This window comes from Gordionus sp. m RMFG-2023, chromosome 2 (genome assembly GCF_954871325.1).
Source record: "Gordionus sp. m RMFG-2023 chromosome 2, tfGorSpeb1-WG-v2, whole genome shotgun sequence".
NCBI classification, from domain to species: domain Eukaryota; kingdom Metazoa; phylum Nematomorpha; class Gordioida; order Chordodea; family Parachordodidae; genus Gordionus; species Gordionus sp. m RMFG-2023.
This window is the reverse complement of record NC_088776.1, coordinates 48,312,492-48,340,484: the sequence shown is the minus strand read 5'-3', so window position 1 is coordinate 48,340,484 and position 27,993 is coordinate 48,312,492. Positions and strand designations below refer to the sequence as shown.

Below are 27,993 nucleotides of genomic sequence, written 5' to 3'. Positions count from 1 at the left end.
CTTCCAAAAAAACTTTATAAAGATTTAGAATTGGGTTTAAAAAAAATTGTTTTATAATGTAATTAAATACCAATAAAACATCATTTTCGGCATAATAAATAACATTATATAAATAAATAAGTTAAATTTCAGGCCATTCAAATAACGAAAATATAAATAATAATTTATTTATATCGTCATACGTAGACATACAGATAGAAAAGAAAGTCATATTAAAATAAAATTAAATGACAAAACATTTATTCTAATAAAAAAAACTTTAAAATTATTAAATATATTAGCGTTTAGATCATCAAATAGTATTTTGCTCTGAAACAATTTTTAGTAAAGTTTTAAAAACATTGATAAATAAGTTTAAGTCCATAATTAAAACTGTGTCCGAAGGTTTTTATAAATCGATAGAATTAATAAAAATGGCATAATATTTTAAATATTCGTCTTACTATCTATTATTCATTTTCTTTAAAATATCATGTATAAGTAGGAAAAAATTGTTCGGCATATTATAATAATATAAATTAAGAATCCAGCATATTTCTAATCTCCTTGTATATGAAACACAAAAAATCAACGTAGGAAGGGATATCAGCCGATATGGTAGATTGGTCTTCCAGTAACAACCTCTTGACCCAGTTAGCTTGCGGGTCCATTTCTCTTATCAACACAAGCTAAGTGGGAAATATAAATTTATAAATATTTAAAATTAAATGATTGATGATCTGAGCAATGATGTACATTATTTTTTAAACAAACAAAAAACAAAGTGAAATATAAAACATATTTATGAGGAAATATTATATTATAGATCATTCTATATTTTTTTCTTTGTATAAACATCTAAAAGATTTATATGAAAGGTCAATACCTTAGGATGTATATAACTCCTTTGTTGAAGAGTAGTGGCGATAAAATTAATTCTTAACGACAAGGCTGTATTAAGCTGTGGTAATCCCTGTACAACATTTAATAGAAATATTTTTTTAAATAAAAAAATATTATAATTTATTTTTGGCAGAGCAGCGTATTAAAAATTATAAAATTTCGTTTTATTTAATTTTAATTACTACTTAAATTAATATTTAGAAAAATGTTTAAAAATTAAAGTAGAATTTTTAATATCCTTCCATTTAAAATTATAATTAATTAACTATAATTATAATTAAATTAACTTAAAATTAAATTTAAAAAAATAAATTTTATAATCTCTAATATGTTTCATTGTCAAAAATAAAATTATAATCATGAACATTTAGTTTTTAAAAAAAATATTGTAAAATTTGATATTACACTCAAAAAATAAATTGCCTACATTACCTTATTAATATCGATTTGAGAAATCATTGTAACACCAAACACTTCTTGCAAAAATTCTTGATTAGCTAAACTACCGATCCATAGGTACATGGATAAGCCATTGTCTGCGAAAAATCATATAGGATAAAATTTAGGTAAATATAAATATAATTATTGCGACAATCGCTAATGTGTACTAAATTTTCATTGTTTAAATAGTATAAATGAATATTCACAATATAATTTAATAGTATCTGTGTTTAATTAGTCATAAATTTTTTAAGAAAGCCATAAAATTGCATAGCAAAAAAAAACATGTTCATTACTCAGTATATAAACGCCATGTTGTTCAAGTTTGCTAGCCGAGCATCTAATCATATGAGGAATAGTCGGAGCGTTTTCATCTTTCATATCAATGTTGTGCTTTATTGTTTATTTTTATATAACGTCATTTTAAAGGTATTTAAAATCTAAAATGAGTACTAAATTAAATATAGGGTTAGGTTTCTAAATTTTATGGCATTCATTTAAAAGGAAATCCAAATTTAAATAGGAATATTGACAAACTATATAAGGTATTTAAATTATGTATTTATGTTTACTAAGGGTATAAGTCGAGGGTAAACGTATCCGTTGCTTTCCAGAACACTCATATTCCTGACTATGTACAAAATCCAGTTCCGATCATCGGTCTTGATTGATATACCTTTAAATCATTATTAAAATCGCGTAAATAACAATTTACCAAAGAAAGAAATTAAGGTGACATAAGTCTGTTATTTAAAATTGTTTTAATTACTAAATGTAATAAAGGAGAACGCGTCTCTCTAATTACGGTTTTTAAGAGGATGGAAAATGGAAGAAAGAGAATTTAAAAGAGAAACTGGTAAACTCAAAAATCATATTAAATAGATTGCCATCAGCAATACATTGTCACTCCCACCTTAAAAAATATATTGTATTATGATATATTCACCTCCCAACATAGCGTCGGTTTTTAATAAGCAAGAAATGTAAAGAGGAAGTAATTTCATGCATTCGGGTAATATGAGTTGACCAGAGGAAGAATTATTTGCGCATTGTTTGCGGTAGCAAGCTAATGATTGAGCGCATAATTTGCTAGAAGTTTCTTTCACCTGTTTAGCGGAGGCCATAAAAATGCCTCGGACAGCTTAATATTTTTTTTTTAAAAATCGTAATTTTCAAAAATATATGAAGGAAATGAATGATCACTGATTTTATTATAATGCAATGTATTTGTTTATTTTTTACGGATATTTCGCTAGTTGTTAAACGGCTCGATTTTGCCGATTTTAAGCCAAAACAATATTACGTAAGACTCGAAATTTGTTAACAGATGTCCAAATCTTCGTGTCACCTGTGAGCAAAATCTCCAGGCTTACGTAAAATATATTTAGCTAAAATATTGGCTTAGCCGTTTTTAAAAATAGAGAAGTTTAAAAACACTAGATGTGGCTTAGTTTTACCTTATTATGGAAATGTTTTGTTTAAATTAGTAAAATCGCAGGTATATATGGTGCGATTTAATATAATAAATTTAAGTGTATATATTGTAAAAATGAAACTATTAAAAATTGTTGACGGCCATGTTTGAAGAAATTTATTTGAAAATTAATCTTATGATGATATAAAAATCCAATTTCATAATTATTAAAAATGAATTTAAATTTAATGGACCTTGTTTAGCTAAGAGATTGATTAAAGTGTCCAAATCACACATCCTATATATATCCGTGAACAGATTACTACATTTCATAGATAAATTATGAATTCTGAGTCTTCTTTCACCACCCATAGTGGTATATAAAATGGCAACCTTATTTTATATTTTAATAATATAAAGATGATTGTTATAAGTAATAATATTAAATAGCCATGAATGATTTAAGATGGAAAAAAAATTCAGTGAATATAAAAATATATGCTCTCTTGGATTACAAAAAATGAAAAGTAAATATCGAAAATATTTTAAGTCCGTCATGTGTATTATTTGATATACATCTTAATAAAATTTTCATATCAGATGTTGTTAAGCGAAAACTCTTGAGTGATAAGTAACGAAATTTAAGCGAGGTTAGTAGTGGGCTTTCAATATGACTCTTGGATTTCTCTCTCATTTAGGTATTCTGATGAGCGAATCAGATTTATAATAATCTGAGATTCTATTATATCTTATTTATGTGGCTGAAATATAACTAACTTTGAAACTTGAAGTACTTGTTGTTAAATGTTTAAAACTGGTTAACTCAAGATTTTAGTCATAAAAATATTACACAAGCCTGGGGATTTTGCTCATAGCTGGCAGAAGTTTGGACATCTATTAGAGATATTTCGATGCTTAGGTAATATTATACTAAAATAGTGATTTAGCCGTTTTTAAAAATCGGTTAAAACAAGCTGTTTAACAACACTTGAACCATGTATCGACCTCCGAAGTGGTGACGAATTTTATACTTTCAAACTAAAAAAAATTAATTCAGGTAGGATTTAGAAATAAATGAAATTGTACATATTTATTATTAAATCTGTTTTACCAGTAATATCCAACTTAAATATAACTAGGGTACTACCTATTTTTTAATGTAGAATTAGCCGATTCAGTACATATATAAAAATATAGGTCATCGGTTGATTGGAAATATTAAAATGTTGGATACTAAAGCTTACGAATTTAACAGTAGCTTTTAACGTTGTGTTTATAAATAAAACGCATCGCTTTTAAAATTGAAGTAGTATTTTTTTAAAAAATAATATTGAAATAGAAATACAAATTATTTTGCGTCCTTTTACGCAAAAAGAAAATGTCTAGATTCGTGAGAACCATATATACATTTTTGGTTTATATTATTTCCATAATTTTATTATTAAAAAACGGAACCTTTAAATCACCTTTAATATGAATAATCGGTTATAGCTTAGAATGAGGTTGATTGGTTGGGATCGAGGAGTGATAATTGGTTCTAATTTTAGATAACTGCCAAAATTTTTATCATTTTATGGCTAGAAATAAAAGTAATTTTGCATTGGTTTTTTGTTTTGTAAAAAAGATTTTAAAAAATTCCTTGTAAACTTCGAATCGATTGTTGATCAATATATTGCTTAGTTAAGTAAGAGACAATGTTGTCTTGGTAACGGTATATATTCCATCTCATTATTTTACTTCTAAGCGCATTCCAGTTTAATTCCATTATTATTTTACTTCCAACATTGTCTCTACTTAACTAATTGATCAATAATCGTTTTGAAGAGTACAAGGAAATTTCCGAAAGTTTATTTACAATAACCAGTTGTTTTCAATGCCAAATTACCTTTAATCTAGCCGTAAAAGAAATATGAATTTTCAAAAAATGATATCATTTTGATAGGCTAACCAAAATCCGAACCTATGATCCCATCTAATTAACTTCATTTTAAATTCCTTCAACTAAATTTGGTCCTCGGTTATAAAACTAAATATTCATAATTTTAAAACAACAAATTTTCAACATGCAACACTTGGAACAACCTTATATAAATCCAATGCACACCTACAACTATCAAACTCAGATCATGACATCTGCTAAGCCTAAAATTACCACAACTCAACAATATATCATCATTAAACTCCTATATTTACAAATATAGGGACTGATCTTTTGTCTTTTATAGAAATAAAGGTTATCAACCGATATTATTAAATTTTCCGATCTGATCCCAAAAAATTAGGTAATAATTTAATATTTAAGAAAACATATTTATGTATAAGTTAAGAACATTCTTATATAATTGAACTGATATTTTTTTTTATAAAAACCCATAATAAATTAAAATATGCTAAAAAGTAATAAAATGCATAATTTATTTTTATTAGAATGTTTATGATTTTAAAAACTAAATAAATCTTTTTTTTAACAATTTATATTAATCATGAATAGACTAGTTAGGATTCTACTTTTTAACTTTTGGAACAAAAAAATTTACAATGATTTTACTCTATAAACAGATGATTTGTATACTTTTATTGATTAACATAACTGAAAATAGTATATTTTTTATATGACTTATGTTATGGTATAATAAAAATTTAAATACGTATAACTAACAAAATCGGATAAGTGATATCGGATGGGTAATTGGCAGATATCAACTTAATATCGATTATTGATTGTGTTGGATCGACCTCCAAAAAGTGGTATCGGTACACCTTAATTACAACACTATGTTCTACATTTTCTTATAACTAATCTCTATAGCATCCAAAACTAAATATATCATTCGTAAATAACTGTCTATCAAAATCCAAATATATCAGATTGCCACAATATATCAATGCTAAACTCAAGATATTACAATAACTGTTCTATATATTTTATCATAAATTAACCAATTTTTATTGCATCCAAAAATCAATGTATTATAATCATAAAGACTTTATCAAAGCTACATATATTCCATTTTTATAAAATTGATTCAATATTTTATGGCTAAACATTATCATAATATGATATTTTGATCCCAATAAATCAACATCATTCTAAATTCCAACTAATATGCACCATTTGGATAAAATATTTATATAAATACATTGCAAATTACAACTTATAAATATAACGAGTTATCTAGAATTTTACCCTCTATATCACATGCTTATAAATACTGAAACCCACCTACCAATAAATTGTTCATTGGGGAAATAATAACATCTTCCATTAGCCTACTGGACCTCAGTAATATATCTACTAAACAAAATCTTCGACTATGTTATAAACTACTTAAAATAACCCGATGAGAGCTACTGCCATTTCATCGAACCAAGATGTCTCCTCAATCCGAACTACCTATATAAATCGCGATGTTCACGTGGATATAGAATAAACTCGGCAAATATTCGCCAACGTTACCTCACTAATTTTATATTCTTATCATTAATTGCGATAACATTAACATCATTCGACGCTCACGACCTAACCTTTTTCAAGGAGTTAGAGCAACAGTATAGTTAGGAATGTTGATCTCAATTAAGGATACTGCCTACGACAGAGAATGGCTCTGAGAATTGTCAAAACAAACTATCTCTGCTTCTTTTTCTTGATCAATAAGTCTTCATAAATGAAAATTAAGATCTTTGTAAACCAAAGGGAAGGGACAACTATGTAACAAAAATAAGCATATCAATATCTCTAAATTATATCAGGCTATTTGTCCTTCATTGTATTTAAATTTTATTCGAAATACACAAATTATATAAATTAATATTAATGATTTAAATAAATTTAACCTGTATATACATATTTTCTTGTTCAGACAACTTGTCGTCGTGTTTGAGTTCCACGGTTATACTGTTCTCTGGATCTAGTATAGCAATTTCAACGTCCGTTGAATTTTCCATGTAAAAATTGCCATAATATTCGACAGGTCTGATGCCTTATGAAAAAATATAAAAATTAAATTCTAATACGTGACATTATATAAAATATGAAATGGTAAAAGCAATCAAATGAATAAGTTTTGGAGGATCAAAATTTAGGTTAGATCACTTAAAAAAAATATATATAAATTATTATTGTAACAATCATCTAATAAATTGGGCAGATATTAGATAAGACATATATGTAACCTGTGCTGGTGCGAACTTTCATAATTGAATCGAATGAAATAGGTCTTTTAAACAATTGGTGTAAATGAGATATCAATCGTTCCCCATCTGTTTCAGCCTTTTATATTAATGCAAAAGTATATAGTGTGAATAGGATTAAGAGTAAGGCTTGTAGTAAAATGACTTTATGACCTTCTTAAACTCATTTTAACCAATGAATTAATTCAATTTAAAATCTTCACTATAATTTAGAGTTAATGGCTTTTTTAATATAATAAATTCAAATTTAAATATATTCACATGGATAATTTCCCTACAATATTTTATAAAGAAAAAGACCATCTTATTGAAAATGATTGTTTTCGTAGAATGGAAAAGTTTCAATAAACCCTAAAATTGTCGTATTTGTAGACATGTCCACCAGTTACCCTGCATATTTCGCCGAGAGAGGCAAGATTAATGTAAGAATTGGGAAATATGAAGAGGTCAACGCCACACCCAGTCTGGATACAAGTTTCCCCTAACTTCGTGTAGAACGTGGAGGAAGGGAGTAAAATGTTCTGAAAATTATATTTTTTTAAAATTGTTGTACAAATAATAAGGTGAGTTTAATAGGTTGCTCATATTGATAGTAGGGATATGAAACGGAACTTTGAGTAAATCTATGGAGCGGGAACCGAACCCAACGTGTAATACGGAACCTTCCCGGAATTAAAAATATATAATTTTTTAAAGTTTATTTCTATAATTATAAATTTTTATTCAAACTAACAGGTTCTATTAAGTTCTTTTTATTTTCTTATATATATATTTTTTTATAATAATAAATAATCATTAATCATATTAATGTAATAAGTAATTCAAATAAATCAGAAGGACAAGAATATGATGAAAATTAGAAATGCTTCTATGGTCCAAGGATAAAAAGGCATAGCAAAACTTACAAAAAGAATGATATTCTATCAACTATAAAAAAATTTGGAGCGGATCGTCTAGATAAATCGAAAATTCACTAGAATACAGGGAATTTAATAAAATAAAAAATTCTGGCCCAAATCGTATCAGCAACTCCATAAGCCAGCTACTGAACGTTATTTTTCGATACATTAAATTTATACTAACACCACAAAGAACCAATATAAATGATAATCTTTTAGAAAATATATTATAGCTTCGATGTAATAATTGATTAAATAAAGATTAATTAAAATGTGTAGATTTAAAAAATATATTTAGATATTTTTTAAGAACGTTCCAAAAGTTGAAACATAACAATTTTTTGACCAGAACAGGTTGTTCCGAGTCCCTGATTGAAAGTGAATACCAAAATATGTTCCTTTTAAAATAATCCGATTAGTGCAAATTAAACATGAATATATCATTTTAATCCCGAACAAATGTGACCCCTATCTGCCTGGTCTGAAGCCTTTGGCAATGTCAAGGATAACGTGTTCATAAATTTTCTGGGGTATCCCGTAATTATATACTTTAAAAATTCAAAATAATAAATCTTTAAGGGGCAATATTGGGGTTGGACTGAAAAACCTAATCTGTAATCCCAATCCATATATCGACAAAAATCAATTTATTGGTAGATATAAGTTTAAATTTATTCCAAAAGTAAGATAATATACAATTATTATATTGTGCTTACTTTGTTCTACATATAATAAATGATAAATAAAATTTTAAATATCATCATTTTAAATGCTATGAAAATATAAAATTTATTAATATTTTTACTTTTTCTTTTTCAGTTCCCAATAATTTAGGATCATCTTTATTTTCTAATTTCCCAGGAGCTTCTAATATTGGCAATGAGGTGTGAAAAATAATTAATTTTCCACAGCATTTAGCTTGCTGTATATTGTGTAAATAAAATCAAAATTCATAAAAAGGGAGAGTATTTTTATACATTACATGTAGCAAGGTATGTTAGAATAATTTAGAAGCATTAAGGCTTAAGCAAATGTCTATGACCTGGGATTTGACTTATTTTTCTAAGTCTTGCGTAGGTCATTAATTTAGCTAAAGCCCTAAGAGTATATTGCTACATATATTTTAATGTTTTTTAATTCAGAATCAAAACTAAAATGCTTAGAAGAAAAATTCCTTAACACTCAGAAAAAAATATTAAATAGGAGAGACCAGGGCTAGTCGGCGCAGGGGCTTTGTCGGTTCAGCGGATTTTATTTAAGAACCAAATATGAGATCTTTCAACCATTAAATATAATATCACAAAAACTATTTATATTATCAAATGATACAAACTTTTAAGGCTTCTACACCAGTTTGAATCGCGGGTCCCAGCATGATTTCGGTCAATTTGGTTTCGGAAAAATTGGCTAATATTTGATCAGATATGCTATAATAGTACATAAAATATTAAATTATTTTTAAAAAATTATCTTGAAATTGTTAAGTTTTTATGAAATTGGTGTAAATACTTATTGAAAATTATGATGTGATTTAAATGTCTTGAAAGGAAATAAGAAATATTGTCCAAAGTATTACATGTTTCCAAATAAATGAAGTAACTGTTATATAATATCGATAGAAAATTTTATATTACCATTCGATACTTTCGATCATTTGATCCAAAGTTAAAAGGAATTCATTGTGAGATGGAATGAAAACATCGTTCAGGTCGGGTTCTATCATAATCCTTGGTTGCTGACAATTCTAATATAAAAAATAAAATTTAAATTTATGCATCATATAATTATTTGAAATAATTGGCATTTAAACTTTATGCACCCCTCTCCAGGTTTGATCACACCAAATTCGGATCGGTCAGACATTTTCTCAGACTAAATCATGTTGTTGGACTTGGCGATGCCCAGGATTGTAAAAAGTTGAGAACAGAGATCAGAGAGAAAAATAGTTTAACCGGGTAAACCGAGAAAACGCTATTAAACGAAGTGCTTAAAAATTTGTAAATCGTACTATTTCCGTACAATATTTTTCTTTAATTTTTTTCCCCTGTATAGGACCTATTTTACAAACAAAGAGTTTTCGAATCGGACTTGAATCATTGAAAAAAATAAATGGTAGGATCGGATTGGAATGACAAAAAAGTTGTAATTGTATCGATATTGGCACACCAGTAGATAATTAAATAACAAAAAATCAGAAACATTTAGTATAATAATGTTCTCAGCTTCCATATGAAATATTATAAAATATGAGTGTTGATGATATTAAAATATAATTTAATAATCCTAATCTTCAATCAACTCTTTGGGGTATAGCAGTTTCTTCAGCTTCAGTAGAAAGAAAGTTCCTCTCTTTTTAACCTAATCCAAATTTAGAAACAGACTTAGACACAAAAAATTTATTTTTTCAGTTTTAATATTTTAATTTGTCATTGGTAAAATTTACAATTTAAAAATAAATACTAATATAAAATCAAAATTGATGAAAAATGTGATTATAATAATTAAGCATAGGAAAGGCTATTAAATAATTTTCACTTAGGTATTAATGGTAAAAGGTCAAGTGATTAATAGGTAATAATTTTTTTATTAAAATTTAAATGTTAAAATATAAAATTTTGATTTAAATCAATATCTTTGAAAATAAAATTCACTCTTTTTTATTTCTATGCCCAAATTACTATTTACTTCTTCTTATTCCCCGTTTAATAGTGGCCATGTTTACCCGGGTAAGCTATTGACTAAAAATTTAATCTAACCCTATGTAAATATACTATAAATTAAAAAAAGAAAATATTATTAAAAAAAATTTGCAACATGAAAAAATCTAAGTTTTAGACGACTATGTCCAAAACTTGAAAAGATCACTTACGAAAACGAGTTAATGAAAATAAATAAATAATTATTATTTTATCTAAAAATAAAAACATGGCTAAGACGCTTAAAAATTATGAACGTTTTAAAGCTAAAAAATTTTTTTAAGTTTAGGACGTAACCTTAAGCAATTATCAATAATGAAAAAATTTTAATAAAAAAAAAGTTAAATTATTAATTAAATTTTGTAGTTTACTCTGGCCAAATAAAAATGGATCATTTTATCGTAGGTTATAATTCCGATTCTGAGTTTATTGCCCAATTCTTCACCGCTATATGTATATTATTTAATATTATAAAAGTTTTTGTTTTAATTATATAAATAAATAATCGTAACCATAATTACTAGGTTATTCTGGGGGGGGGAAGGCTTTTAGCTGATAAATTATTGTTTATAATGGCATAGTCTTCGTTTAGAGGGAGTGTTGAAGATAATTTTTATAAGAATCATATCTAAAAGCTGGAAATTAAGCGGAGGGGGGGGGGGTAAAGGTAATACTTTTTGTAAAAAATGGAATTAGGCCGAGTGTAGTAATTTCTTTTATTAGTTAAAACTAGACTTAATACATTTATCTTAATTTAGTTTAAGATCAATGTTAAAATATACAAAATAAAAAGTCTAGTTTTAACTAATAAAAAAATCTTTAAAAGACACCCTTGGCGTCAAAGCCTTATAAATCGAAGGTTTGTTTAAGAATCATGATAAATAATCGTAAATCATTTAATATATTTCTAGACGTGTTTTAAAAATTAAGATAGTTGTTTTTTTAAACTTGTTTTTAATAGTAAACAGAAGATTTTTCATATTTTGGCACAGCAACGCTACCATTCCCGAATTAATAGCGTTATAAGACACATCAATCAAAAATATGATCGCGGGTGGGCTAGGAAATTCGTTGTTCTAAAAAGAACAAAAATAATATATAAATGATAGATAACGATTCAGTGTATTAAAAAAAAATTCTAAAATGTATTCTATCAATTAATATTTTAGGTTTAATTTTGGGAATTTAAAATCTTGTAGAATAACGTCAAGGAAGGTAGACATGGGGGAAAGTAACAGTAACAATTACTTTTTATAAAAGATATATCGATCTGAACTTTTAAAATAAAGTAACGTGCAATGGTATGCGTTAAAGTCCGGTACTACTTTTTCTTTTCAGTAAAGTTTAAGTAAATAATTGTCTACTTAATAATAAAAGGCTTGTCTACTTAATAATAAAAGGCTATCATGTAACAAAAGCGATATATCAATAAGATTTTTTAACGAAATACATATAACTTATATACTAACTTTGCAATATTCTTTGGTAGCTATCATTTCGAATGAACCACAATAAAGCTCTGGACGAATGCTCAAATCTACTCTTTTACCATTGTAATCCAAGTGATTATAATATTCGGGAGGAACTTAACATATAATTTTGATTTTTAAATTTATTAGTTCTTTTTAAATATTTAAAAAATATATATGCGCCAAATTACCATGAAAAAAAAGAATCCTTTAAGCTTGTGCAATACTAAAAAAAACTTTATCAATTCATATATAATTTGTTAAGACCTGGAGAGGCCAAATTTTCATGCCCGACCAGGATTTTCAGTTAAAATTTTATCTTTATCCATCGTATAAATTTCCAACTGGTTAATTGATATGATATAAATTTATTTTTTAAAAAATTCATCTATCCCAGGTTTTTATTTTTGCCCATTTTTGTAATTTATTTTTAAGCTCATTCTATTTAAATCCGGCACATAGTCGGGTCAGGTTTAGGGCACACGGGAATCGGAAGATTTGTTTCATCGACAAAAAAATATCAATCAAAAATGTTAAAAGTGGTAATTTAAAAAGTTGAAATCACCTTCGGTGTTGGTCTTGCAAAAGGGGCAATAAAATTTGCGGCCCCCATCGTTGAATTGCATAAATGAGGACATATAAGCTTTGCATCGGTTACATCTGACAGGGCCCATCGCGCCAAAATCAATGATAGGGAGTGGACTCTTTTACAATTGTTGGAGGGGTTTAAAAAATTTGTATTATATAAGGTAACTTATTAATAAATTATTCATTTAAAAAAAATTAAGCATGCGTACACTACAGGGCTTTATTATAACAAAAATAGATTAGCCAAAAAATATTCTAGAAAATTTTCAGAGATTTAAACCAAACCTGAACCGTTACTAAAATTAAACTGAACAGTAAAGATATTTTTCATCAGAACCTGAGCCTATAAAATTTCGTGTGAACCGGTTTGAACCTTTTGATATTTTCGCTTATTTAATGATCATTAATCAATTTTGGCTAAGTAATTATTTTTGGATAAACTCTATTTGATGGTGCCAGCTACCCAAATTTGCATTATAAAAGTGTTAGTACCAAAACTTATTTCCTCCTTATAGATATAATTTTTATAAGATTTTAACTGAATATGGCAATTTTAAAGAATAGTATGTGTTGGACGCGTTCTGATGAATGGCGTTCCTTTTATTTTTGACGAACGTGAATGCGTTCCTTTATTGGCAAACGCATTTGTGTTATACGTTAGCTCAATTTAAAAAAATCTTCTTATATTTATTCATTTAAAAATTAAAAATATTAATTTAATATAAATCCGAATTTTTTAATCAGCTGTTTCCTTTATCTCATCTTTGAATTATTTTAACCAGGCACTATTTTTGTCCTGTAGTAAAATTCGTTAATTTAAATGTTATTATTTATATTCTATAGATTAGAATAAGCATGAATGTTGATATTTCATCATCATCTGATGGTAAATTTTCAGAATCAGATATGGCACATATATAATAAATGCCTATGTTCAAGCAACTAATTATATCCTTACCAAATGTAAAATATATCCAAAATAGGGCCATAGCCAGGAGAGGAGATTCACCCCCCCCCACCCCTTAAGCAAAATACCGATTATAAATTAATTTTGATAATATGAAGAGATTTTATTTTAAATAGGTTATATATTTCTTATTTTAGCAAAAATTGAAAACATTATTTTCCTTGTGTATTAATATTTAATCCAGCGAAAATTTTAATTATATTTTATTAAATGCTGATGGATATACATAATTCAATAAGAAAGATCTAAAAGTAATATATATATATATATAATAAATATATATAGCTCTCTCAAAAAATTATAATAACTGATTATTCCTCATCAAAATATGAAGTAGCGTTAATAATTGCAAATGAAACTATTAAACAAAATGAAGAATTTAAAAAGATGATTAAGGAAAATATAAGGCCTTCAGGTTCACGAGTAGTTATTATCTATATTTCAATATTATATTATATAATTAAATTTTATATTTAACTCTTGGATTCATCTCATGTGATGATACAAAATTAAAAAATATATTATATTATTTAATGATTCCATTGTTTTATTAATATATTTTAGAATTTACACCAAACTCGCAACTAGGGGTGGGACCAATACCAATATAATATTGGTTTACAATACCAATACCAATATAAACTAATATATATTTAAATATTGGTATTGCTTTTACAACCAATACCAATTACCTAAATATATTGGTTTTGATATATTGTTTAAATACAATTTTAACCAATACCAATATTAAAAATAACATAATTATTTGGGTTTATCGTGGATAATTATATTGTGGTATTTTTTTTACTTTCATTGCAAAAACTGATTACATCTGTTATTTCTTCCAAATACTACTGTGATATCAATATTTCTGTTATTTATAATTATAATTTATTTTTATTATGGAAGTAAATTTTTTCCATGATATCTATTAATTTTATCTATTTATTTAGGATATTATAATAAATGAAGACCAAATAGAGTTAATAAATATAGATGCTGTTGGTACTAATAATAATAGCGATAAGGAACAAGAAGAATTATCAAATCTAATAAAAGACGAAATTCAGCAAAAATCTGGGAATTTTATACTACTTGTGATAATAAAAAAAAGGCAATTTGTAATAAATGCAAAAAAAATATCACTTCCCAATTTCGGAACCTCAGGATTATGGACACATCTTAAATCCATCTACCCAACATTATATAAGAAATGTGAGCAAATAAATATTGGCAGTAAAAAAATTAAGACAATAAAATTTTTTTTACTTAATAATATAAATAATAAAGCTAATATAAACTTTTTCATTCAAAATAATTTAGCCTTTTCAATAGTTGAGGATATCACTTTTAAAAATTTAATAGCATATTGTAACCCTTCACTAACATTAGTTTCTAGAAAAACACTAAAAATAGAAATTATGAAACATTATCTATCAATTTAAAATCTGTACTTTCTAACATAACATCTAAATTTTCCTTAACAATAGGCATTTGGTCCTCTCCAAATAAAATACCCTTTATGGGTATAACAAATCATTATATTGATAATGATTTTAAATTAAATAATCATTTATTAGATTTTATTCCTTTTAAATCAGCACATAATTCTATTAATATTTTTAATTCTGTATTAAAAGTAAAATTTGAAATTGATTTTTTTTGCATTACATTAGACAATGCAAGTAATAATTTAGCATTTCTAAAAATTTTAAAACAAAAAGATAATTTTGATAATGTGTGCAAATGCTTTTGCCATATTATACATATGTCTGTCATGGCTGCATTGGAACCCTTAAATACAACTTTAAAAAAAATAAGAAATTTTTTAAAAATTTTTAAACTTCTCTATATCTAAATTTAATAAACTCGAAAAAATATATCTTGAAAAAAATCCACACTTAAAATTTCCTCACCCAATTTTGGATATACCAACACGTTGGAATTCAACATACCAAATGCTTGAAAGAGCAATATTGCTCAAACCCTATTTGACAACATATACCAATCATTTACAAAATACCAATCAAGAAAATTATATTAGTGCCTTAGCCTTGAATAATATAGAAATATACCGAGAATTTCTGGAACCATTTAATTTTGTTACAGAGATGGCCTCATGTGCTAATACTCCAACAATTTCAACAATTATTCCTTTATATTCCAGTATTTTTGAGCAAGTGGAGAGTTATAATAATAATCCTAATGCTATTTTAAAGACAGCTTCTTTAGCTGCCTTAACAAAACTTAATAAATACTATAATTATAATAAACACCTCTTTATTATTTCAACAATGATTGACCCAAGATTTAAACTATCAAGTCATTTATTAAAACATAATAATATGGAAACTCTTATTGGATATCTTACTAATGAATACAATATTTATAAAATAAATAAAAACAATTCAGCGGAACTTACAAATGAAGCACGAAATAACAAAAAATTGTCCTTTTATGACAAAATTTATCAGGTGAAACCTCATAATAATAACAACTTAGAAATAAGTAAATACGTAGATGAAGCCACAATTTCCAATGATACAAATCCATTAGATTGGTGGAAATTAAATAAAAATAGATATCCAGTATTATCAAAAATTGTCAGATATTATCTAGCAATTCCGGCCACCTCATCTAGTTCTGAAAGGGCTTTTTCAGAAGGACGGTATGTTATAACAGACCAACGTTGTTCACTAGATGAGCATACTATACAAGCTTGTCTGTGCCTAAAAAGTTGGATGCGCATGCAAGATTCTTCTTAAATAGATAAAATTATTTCCTCTTCTTATATTAAAATTATATCATTCTTTTGCATATTTTGTATAAATAGACAGTTATGTTACATTTTTAGTTTACTTATTTTGCTATGTTCTTTGTGATAAATAAAATGGTTCAAAATCAATACGTTTATTATTGTTGATACAAATAATACATGATTAAATCAAAATTTTTTATATTCACATCACCTAATTGTTGTAGCTGTTGAAAAAAAGAAGAAATAAATTTAATATAATACATCAAATGTCAGTTATTTTCTGACAGGTGAATTAAGTTTTCCTTGGGGGAAGAAGAGAAGGTGATGAACACATGATGGGTTGATGGGGAAGGATTCTTTTGTTATCCATTTTGGGATGAAGAGTCAGCGAGGAACTAATAATGGACCTTTGGGAAATGAAGAATTAGATATTTATGATTTGTAATTTTTCTACATATTATATATTAGATTGTTGTTGGTGTTTTTTAATAAAGAAAGTTGAGTCGTATTCTTATTTTTATTATTATGAAATTATGGTTTGTTTTGTGTTATGGGATATGGTTTGTTTTGTGTTATGGGATATGGTTTGTAATATTTATGGTTTGATATAGAGGTTTTCGAAATTGGTGCACGATGACTATAGGATAGTTTCGATTCCAGGGTTATTCGGTATTTTAAAGGTAAAAACAAAATTTTTGTATAAATATTATATGAAAAATTTTAACCATGCAATGTACTAAAAACTATATAGATACGTGAGTTTAAAAATTTCTATACTTTTATATTTAACTTTAAAAAAATGTAAGATTGAAAGTAGGTAATGAGTATTAGGCAGAAATATGGAAATAACATCAGGAATTTAAGACAGTAATATTTGGTATATTATCTTATGTCTAGATGTATATGGTACATCTAATTTTGATCATTATTTGGTATGCCTTAAAACTCATTGAATGGTGTTATAGGTATTCCGTCATAGGAAGCTGAAAGACCTCATGAACAGCAGGACAGAAAGGATTGTTAAATATTTAAATATGTGAAATTTATGAAAATATATATGGATATAGACGTTTGTAATAAAGTGTGTATTATTTAATTATGCATTTTGGGTTTGTAAAGGGATGAATATGTATGGGATAATTTATCATTAATTAATGTTAATATATTGCATAGGTAACATATGATATATTTAACTATGAATTATTATTTATAATGTTAATATATTGTATAGGTAACATATGATATATTTAATTATGAATGAGAATTTGAAGGAATTGAAGTATGATGAAGTCAGAATAATATCTATAATGTTAGATGTGGATAGTTATTTTGATTTAGTGTCTGCATTTAGTGTATATATAAATTGGATAGGAATTTATATGATACATTAGATGGTGTATAATATTTTTTTTTTAAATTATGAAATCTTTATATTTAATATATATATTTTTTTTTTAAATTATAAATTTTTATAAGAAGTTTTATTTGCAATTATTATATTATTTGTGTGGTATGCAATGATGTGAAGGGAAAATATTTTTACAGATAAGGTCAGCCCGTGTTGAGGGGTATGCCTTGAGGTGAAAATATTGTTTAGTTTGCATACTGGGGAAAGTTTTTTTTTGTAAATTTATGCTGCATAATACATTTTTTTTTATCTTTTTAATAATTTTATAACACATCACATTTTACTATTTAATTATGAACATATTTTTAAAGAAAAGACTCAAATTATTTTATATTGTGAAGGTATATTAAAAATTCTTTACATATATACCATATAGCCCATTATATTATCAATTTTTGTTACTTTGCATTCTACATTTTTGTGAATTTGTGCTAATTGTGATGACAGAGTTAGGTAGAAATGGTATATTTTTCTTAGGATACTGAGTAATTCCTAGATGGAAAATATTGTATTTTCTACATATTATATATTTGTTCCTTCATATATAATATTAAATGTATTTATATACGTATGTATTGTAATTTTATTTATAATCTTTGTTCGGCCAAGTTTCGCAATTATTTTTAATACTTAAAGATGGATTTTTATATTCATTTTAGGAAATATTTATAAAGATGTAGCTTTGTTTTTTTTTCACATGATAGAATGAAAATTACATGTGTTGAAATTGCGTTTCACACATAGACAATGTTTTCACATTACATTATTATATGTAAAATCATTATTTCCTAATTACCATGAATCATACCCTAATAATGTATATTATAGCTAGTTGTTCCCAAATGTCTTAAAATGAATAAATTATTATGTTTTGCGGATATTACATTGTCCATATTAATGTTCCGTAGATTATAAATGCAGATACCCCCATGTACATGTCATTATTGATAATGTCTGTTTTGGCGATTTTATATTGAAATGTACTGGAATTATTATATTATAAATCATTATAAGGGAAGTTGATTCGATAAATTCCCTGAACATCTTCAAGGCGTTCCAATACAATTATAATGGGCGAGTCGATACAATTCAAAGAGGTGATTCGATACAATTCAAAGGGGCGATTCGATACAACACCACCACAAAGAGAGGGACGCTGGGCTTGTGAAGGGTGGGCGTGTTGTAGCTGTTGAAAAAAAGAAGAAATAAATTTAATATAATACATCAAATGTCAGTTATTTTCTGACAGGTGAATTAAGTTTTCCTTGGGGGAAGAAGAGAAGGTGATGAACACATGATGGGTTGATGGGGAAGGATTCTTTTGTTATCCATTTTGGGATGAAGAGTCAGCGAGGAACTAATAATGGACCTTTGGGAAATGAAGAATTAGATATTTATGATTTGTAATTTTTCTACATATTATATATTAGATTGTTGTTGGTGTTTTTTAATAAAGAAAGTTGAGTCGTATTCTTATTTTTATTATTATGAAATTATGGTTTGTTTTGTGTTATGGGATATGGTTTGTTTTGTGTTATGGGATATGGTTTGTAATATTTATGGTTTGATATAGAGGTTTTCGAAACTAATAAATTCCTAGTTTAAAAAAAGAATTTGAATTCAGTAAAATTTTGAGTTGGTTCTTAGCCCTGATTTTATGGTATCATGATTTTTTTTTCCCATGTTTATTTAAGATTAGAAATTAAGGGTTTTATAATCACTATTTCTATCCTTTTAATAAGTAATTTGAATTTATACCAATATAAACCAATAGTTATCAATATAAACCAATACCAATACAAGAAATAGAAAATATTGTTTAAACCAATACCAATATTTTAAACCCAATACCAATACAATATTTTGTTAATATTGGGTTTTTACTATTGGTTCCCAGCCCTACTCGCAACACAACAAGATCATACTTATGATATTGCAAAATTTTTTAATGATCTTTCTTTAGGAAATAAAATCATGCTTCTTAAAAGGTATGAGTAAATAAATATAACTTCTTTCCATAAAACAGTGTTGTCATAATTTTTTGAAAAACTTACAAGAAAATAAAATTAATTATAATTATCACAAAATTGATTGGATTTTAGAAAGCCAAACACAATAAGTAAAATTAGGAGGTTGGGGGGAGATGGATAATTTTTTTTGGAACATTAAAAATTTATCAAACTAATCAATATAAAAATTACAACCAATCATATCGAAAATGACAATTTCTCAAATATTTAAGCGCATATATAATATCTATTAAAAATATTATTGCTATAACTGGTATGTAAATCACAGTAAAATATAGAATTAAACATTATATGATAATTTTAAAAGTTAATCAAAATATCTCATAAATAGAAATTTGATCTTTGCCATTGCGCCAGTTTTTTAATAATTTATTCTGTGTTGAGTTTTAATATATTTGGGAAAAAAACTACAAAATATATTATAGAGTAAGCAATGCTTCCATTGCGTTTCTTGACGAAGTATCTACTAAAATTAATCTTTCATGCTAAGATTTAAATTCTGAGTTTAATAGATATTTAGATATATTTATAACTTCTGAATAAAATTTAGCTAAATATTAAATTTTTAAATATATTCTCAAAAGGATTTATAGGTAATAGTATTTGAAATGGAGAGCTATTTGATGAATCACAATTGATTTGAGTCAAAGATGTACTCAAAAGGGAATAACAACTGTTATTTTAGTGTAATCATCAAATGAGTCTACGTTAATAATGAAACCATTTGTTTGTCTAAATGCAAGTCGAGTCTTGCGAATCTCAAAATCATTTACACCAACAATCATAAATCTCGTAAAATGGTCGATATTATCTCGTTTCCTGATTTATAATATAATAATATCCGCGATTCTCATAGCTTCAGCCAATTTCATATCATTTTTTGTAAAATATTGCATAAATTGTGTAATTGAATACTTTATTAATACATTCCAATGCAAATTTGCCGAATATAATTATTTCTGAGACTTCTTGTGCTACAAGAAAGAAACTGCAGAAAACATGCCAGAAAAGATGTTTAAGTTTATTGACCATGGATTTCATGAAATTTAAATGATTGAGGAGAAAGCCAAATTATATGATTTTTAAATCCGCAAGCCTCAACTTATACCAAGACAAACGAATCGTTCTAATATAAATAAAAGACAATTAAGAATTATTATAAAATAATAGTTTTTAAACCATTGGACACATTCCTACTCAAATCCGTGTTTCATCAATTGTCACTAATTAATTTACAAATATCATGCTTATAAATCCGTTAAAGGAAATAAATCTTGATCTCAAAAAATTAAATATTTAACTGAATTCTATCTATTAATGTATCTGAAGGCCAATTGATTTATTTAAATCTTGGTAAAAAAGATTAAATCTATAGTTTAAAATATAATTTAGATTTTTTCCAAATATATTAAAACTACTATATATTTTGGTAATATTACCAAAAACAAACACAAATGAAAGGACTTTTTCGTCTAAGGAGAATAAAACCTATCTTAGGAGTACCACATCAGAAAATAGGTTAAATGTTAGCTTTATTCATAGAGATTTAATTCCAAACACAGAACAAATTAATCAACAAAGATTATTAAATTTTTATATATTTCATTGTTATTTACATACCGTTATTTGGCTATAATTTTTTTAAACATAAATATTTTGTTTTTTGAATATTTTAAGTGCCCGAAATTGTTATTTAAAATATAATCGTTATAATAAATTTATGTTCCAACAAAAATTATTTTAATATTAAAAAATAACAGCCCCCCCCCCCCTCCAAAAAGAAAATGGTCCAAAAAGTATATTAGTTTCAAAATCTTCAAGTTCCAATTTAAAAAGACACTTGATTGCAACATTTATAATTTTATATAATATAATTATAAGTAGCCGTTAAAAATTTGATGTTGTATTTTATAGGCTTAATAAATTATTATGATTATTATGATAGATAAATTAAAAATAATTAAATATTATATACATGAATAATTTTGGCTGAAAATCTTAATTTAAAATTGTCTAAATCTACCATCCCATATTAGTAGTAATTTTTTTTGTGTATATAATTTGGTTATATATAAATAATATAATATACAATTTAATATCTGAAATTCATAAGTAAATTTTTTTAAACATACTTCAGATTGATGCATTTCGGCGAAGGGTGTAATAGTCAAGGCCATAGGAATAGAAGTAGATTTGATCATATCTTGAGTACAAGGAGCGCAATACAGAGTAGATCTTATGAAACGGGGCGAACAATTCACTTACATTTTTTTTAAAGAGGGATGAGAAAATAGAGATATATAATATAATAATATATTTTTTAATTTTCATAAATTAAAAAATGCATTTCTCTATTTTAATAAATTATTAATAAATGGCTTTATAAAAAAACTTAAAAAGATTTAAGCTAGAACGTTTGACCCGCAAGAATAAATCATTATATTAATTCTTAAATATCGTTATGTTTCATTTCTTATTCTTCGTTAATTTCCTTCCTATTAATGTCATCAAATGAACTCAATGACATTTATAATAATATCTAGATTGATTATTCATCAATTTAAATGTGTATCAATATACAGCTGGTGGCACTCCCTTTTTTTAATTATAAACAATTTACATTACAATTTTAAAAAATCGGAGTTACATTTATATTAAAAAATATTGTATGGGAAACCAAAATAGGGCGTCACCAGTTGATTTGTATTCGACCACACTTAAAGTCAGTGGCGTAGCTACGGGGGTGGTTTTCGGGATTGGACCCCTCCCAGAGCAAAAATTTTTTTTAGATTATACGTTCAAAAGACTTAAAAGTGATTTTATATGAATTATATTTTTCTGGTTTTGATGTTTGTGGAAGGATATTATATTACTTTTGAAATTATTCTGGATAGTATTATTATAAAGTCATTGAGAATAATCTAATAAATTATAATAACATATTATTGATGCATTTAAAAAATATATTTATATATATTATCAAGATATGGTGATTTGTAAGATAAACCCGGCCAAAGGCCGGGCAAAAAAGCCGAAGGTCCGTTAAAGGGGTTCTGGGGGGCGAATCCCCCCATATTTTATATGTATGGACCCCCTCTAAGGAAAATTCCTAGCTACGCCACTGCTTAAAGTGCATTTTAATGAATAAATCGCCAGACTGGATAAGTATTATAATAAAGAGGGGAAGGTGTCGTGGTTGACGTTTTGCGTAAAATATATAATATTAATGTCAATCAAGATGATCAATCTAATATTCGCGTAGGAATTCATTATTCATATCATCTAGGATATTTGGTTCGTATATTACATATATTTGGGATTGATTTATTCTTATTCCTGGATTCCATCTCTTCATACCATGTACATTGGTTGGTGATGGGATTGTTGTAAACCATCACCAACAGCAATTATTATCATTACTTACATTGTTATGCTTTTGATATGATTATCACAATAAAGTTATTTAATTGTTGATTAGAAACAAGTCAACCTAAGAATGTCATTGAATCACCTCGATTTTGTTGATATCATGTTTTGGCGAAATCTCGAAACTTAGTTAATATTTGTTTGGGCCCAAAATCTTGATTCCACCATTTTTTTAAATCCGCGAAATCAAAGTGATTTAACAATGCTATATTTCTACAAGGCTGGAAAAGATTATTGGAAAAGATTATGATTTTTTTTTATAAAAATTGAAAAAATATACAATATTTTTTATTTAAATCAGATTTATAATAAAATTATAATAATTTTAAAAAAAATATGACCTAGGGGGAAATACACCTGATGCAAAATTATTAATAGAACATGTACATTGCTTTTATTATGTTATATCTATTTTATGAATGAAACATCATTAAATTTAGTAATGTAATATTGAATTGATAAAAAGTTTTTTTTTCTACTATTTAATATTTGCCCATTAATGATAATTTATTAATTAAATATCAAATTTTAATGTTAAAATGTTAGATGATTATAAATATATTCTTATATAAACTAGAATTATATTATAAACTGTATTTGAATTAATCTTAGTATCTGTTTCTGTAGTATAACAATATAATAAATATTTATTAAATAAGGGAATAAATAATAGAGAATTGATCTCCTTTAATTTTAACTATGCAATTTTATAAGGAGTTTATTGAATAAAAAAAAAATATAATTTCGGGATTAATGGTAACCGACAATTTATAATAATAAAAATTTAGCAATTATTATAATGCTTTAATAAAATGTTTTTTATTTGAAAACAAAAAACTTAATAATTATTGAAAAACAAGCAAAAAGGTGAATTAATTTAAAATAATTTTATTTAATCATGCCAACTCTACTTTTCTACTACAAAAAAAATAAATACCATTGTTATCGGCAACATAGTCAGTGGTGACAGCTGGTGGAAGAGATTCCTTATTATCTTCGCAACGATACAGGCCCGTTTTATTTTTTATATCTTCGTCGATCACTTGTATCTAAAATGTTTTTTTTGTAATAAATATTAAAAAAAACGTATTATAATATAATATAAAACTATTCTTCCTCGAAATTAAAGTTTTATATTTTAAAAAATATGTTAAATTTACAGGATTGGGTAGGCTGTCAGGATCCAGTTTCTTTATAGGGGATGGGGCCACAGAGGGCTGAGATAAGCCACCCATAAGATTCGGATTGGGATAATGCGGTTGATAAGACATCATCTGAGGATGTGGAGGAGGCATGTATTGTTGTTGCTTAAAGTTCAAAAATGAAAATTATATACATTATAAGAAGTTAGTTGACATTCTTAAACTGCTTACGATATATTTTAATAATTAAAGAATTTCCATAGTTATATGCCACATTATATAAATAGGCCCACTCTAATAATTTACAGGCGCCCAATGTTATCAAAGACCTGCAGACTGGGCTAAAAGGGTAATGCTGTATTTTAATTTTTTTAATATAACCAGCCTGGGCCTATAATTTTTTTTTAAAAATCCCAAGCCTGGCAGTATATTTTAAAACCGAATATTTTAAATCGCGATTATTGGCTATAAAAATTAAATGAAATATATTATTAAAAAATTTGGCCTGGCCAGGTCTGAATATATGAAATTAGGGCCAGGCCAAAAAAAAATTTTTTTAAATCAGAGCTGGGGTATGTAAATGACACCTTTTCAGGTCTCTGATCAATATTAGAGAGAACGAACAATTTTTGTCAACCATTTTTGTAATTTTTATTTAAATTTATAACTTTATAAGTCATAATCTCAAATCTATATTATAAAAATGATCCTCAATAAACAACTTAAAATTGAGATCCTGAATTCCCGTGAATATAAAAAAACGGGATTTCATCCCACAAATAAAACATAACTTTTGTTCAGGAAAATTAAAAAAAATGTCCAGAAAAATTCTATCATTTCTTTTCACAAAAATACTTTTTTTTCATGCTGTGTCCAGAATATCAAAAATTTGAATTGCAAACTTTTGGAACTTTACTGAAAAAGAAGGAATAAGCTTCTTTTTTTAATATAAAAATAAAAACATCAAAATATAATTCTAGAAACTTCAAAAATTTAACATAAGAATTAAAATTTTAAAGCTTCTTAATTTTAAAAATCAAATTTTTAAAAGATTTTAGACATATTTCCAAAAATTTTAAATTTTTGTTAGATTTTTATTTCTTTTCCCCCCAAATAAACGCATATGAAGGATATATGCCCTTATTTTTTGTCTATTAATTACGTTAAACAATCTAATTATGAATAACCACCCTTAGATTACTAAAAAATTATTTGTTTTTTTTAAATATTTTTAGACTTCACTTATGGTGTAATATTATTTAATAATAATAACAATAGGATTGTTTTATTGAAAAATAACTAGTTTTTGATAAATCATATCATTTATGTATAGGTAATTATTTTATTTTACGAAAGATAGGGAAGTATGTGATAAGAAACTCTACTCAAGTGGCTGCTATGTCAACTTGGTTTAACAACACAATATATCAATTTTTTCAGCAGACAATGAGAAAAAATTTTCAATTGCTAGTATTTTAGCTGGAAGAAGAACATGTATAAATTTTGATATAATAAATTCTGTATTGTTTTTACATTGTAATTGAAAATTGGTTAAGATTGATTACATATAAACTTAGAAAATTATACTTTTTTGATTTCTATTTTAAGCCATATTGCCTTTGAATATTAATGAAGCTGGTAGTTATAATATATTTTCCTATATATATTTTCCATAATAAGGTCAATTCCACAAAATTTTTAAAGTCAAAAGAATAGGAAAAGAATTAACACTTTATAATTAATAGGTTTATATTAGGTATTCAATTAAAAGTAGAACTCTGTATTTTACCTATAAATGCTTTCCTTCCTATTTTATGTTTTAAATTTATAGGTTCAATTTTTTTTCTTATAAATTAATGTCTTAATTTGGTAAATTTTTTAAATTTATATGGGTTAATTATTATTTTGGGTGTGGGTCAGCATAATATATTTGAAAGTATCAGCTATATCGATATTAGTATTGATGCATTTCTGATAGTGAGAAAATATAACCAACCCAAAGAATGAAAAAATCAAGGTATTATTATATTGCCTCTGTTCCATTTCTTTTTTAAATAAAAAATATATAGAATATATTGGCCATTAATGAGACTTAACCTGAAATGCCAGGGGTTCAAACTGAACCTGAACCCAGAGAAGAAAACCCTGGTTTTTGGGGAAAAATTTGAACCCAAACTGTACCTGAACCCCATTTATAAAATTTTCAAAACCCCGAACCGAACCTTAGAATTTTATTTGAATCAGGGTTCAACTAGGTTCAGTGTATTTTGTTTAAATTAATATATTTGTATAATTGATACAAATATTAATAATTTACTTGACATTTTACAATATTCAAATTTCCAATTAATTAAAAAACTAGATATAAATTTGGTATAAAAAATAAATTTTTTATTTTCAAAATATAGTTAAAAATCAAAGCATAGTCATGTATCAAACAATATCCAACATAATAATTTTTACTTTGCTTGTTAACTCATTTCCTCTAATTAATAATCTTTAAGAATAAATTTAAAAAATGGCATAAATGAATTTAATTTCTAAAATTTATTAACAATAAACTGAACCTAAACTGTACCTGGGCAAAAATTTTGCTAGGTTCACATCCCTGATGTTAACTATATATAGGTGTATACTATTATGTTGGCTTTAAATATAAAAATATATTATTTTTGTTTCCACAATTTAATCTAATCCTTTTCTGTTATATATAAAAGTAAAAATAATTCCATTTTTATAAATTATTTACACTGGATATTTGGTTGTAATTTGATTGAATATTAGAATCTCCATTTAAGAAATTATTGGGCATTTGTGTTGGCATGTTATTAATAGTAGAGAATTGTTGAAAAAATGGAGGCTTTTGATAATTTGTCTGATAATTGGGCATTTGATTATAATTTAACTGATTGTGAGAATCTCCATTTAAGAAATTTGTAGGCATTTGGGATGGCATGTTATTACTATTTGAATCAAATTGCTTTTGTATAAAATAAAAATAAATATATTATTGTAAATGTTTATACCATCATATTTGGAGGCTTTTGAAAATTGGTATTATATGGCATGGAATTTGGATCAAAATTTCCATTGATATTCCTATAAATTACATTATGCTAAATTTGTGATATATATTATACTCATTAGTGGGAGGTGATAATGCATTCATCATATTTGGTTGATTTTGAAAATTATTATCTAAATTTTAAGGAATAATTTATTTAGAAAATTATTATAAATAAGGAATTACCGTATGGTAAATTATAAGGAGCGGTATTATAATTTTGAGCCATTTATACTAATATTTAAAGAAAAAATTTAAAAACATGCTATAGATTAAAGTGTATAATTATATAAAATAAAAATTGTAGTCAATTAATAATTATTTACAAGTATATTTGATAATTAAACCTCAATATTTTAATTATTGCCACGTATACCACGTTGATTTAAAAATTAGAAAACCCACTTGACATTCTTAAAATAATTATTATACTTTTCTAAGAAATGACATAATATTGAAAGATGTCATCATTTAATAAAGTAAAATTCTAACTTTGTTCCTTATAAAAAATAAAAATGTAATCGTAGGAAAAGCAAGTGTTGTAGATATTAATAATATATGTATATTTAGATAAAATATAATATTATGTTAAAAAAATGTCAATCATATGTTTTATTG

At 25.7% G+C, this 27,993-nt stretch overlaps 1 protein-coding gene and 1 long non-coding RNA gene across 2 annotated transcripts; one reads left to right on the top strand and one right to left on the bottom strand.

The window, feature by feature from the left end:
• Position 1: 1 nt before the first annotated feature.
• LOC135925296 (protein transport protein Sec24C-like) lies at positions 2–27,770 on the bottom strand. The gene is made up of 25 exons (XM_065460546.1): positions 27,723–27,770; positions 27,562–27,609; positions 27,452–27,509; positions 27,338–27,410; positions 27,061–27,291; positions 24,330–24,476; positions 24,107–24,218; positions 21,876–22,003; positions 12,558–12,696; positions 11,993–12,108; positions 11,472–11,599; positions 10,895–10,970; positions 9,462–9,571; positions 9,161–9,254; positions 8,633–8,749; positions 7,279–7,449; positions 6,911–7,007; positions 6,572–6,717; positions 2,992–3,130; positions 2,270–2,464; positions 1,896–1,999; positions 1,620–1,716; positions 1,315–1,418; positions 866–952; positions 2–668 (listed from the first exon to the last, which is right to left on the bottom strand). Exons 2-25 carry the CDS (start codon positions 27,602–27,604, stop codon positions 519–521), a joined length of 2,862 nt encoding a protein of 953 aa, XP_065316618.1. The 5' UTR covers positions 27,605–27,609; positions 27,723–27,770; the 3' UTR covers positions 2–518.
• On the top strand, positions 13,721–22,158 carry LOC135925297 (uncharacterized). Its single transcript, XR_010571610.1, has 3 exons — positions 13,721–13,798; positions 13,882–13,962; positions 21,881–22,158. It is a non-coding gene; the product is annotated as an uncharacterized LOC135925297 (long non-coding RNA).
• Positions 27,771–27,993: the final 223 nt, after the last annotated feature.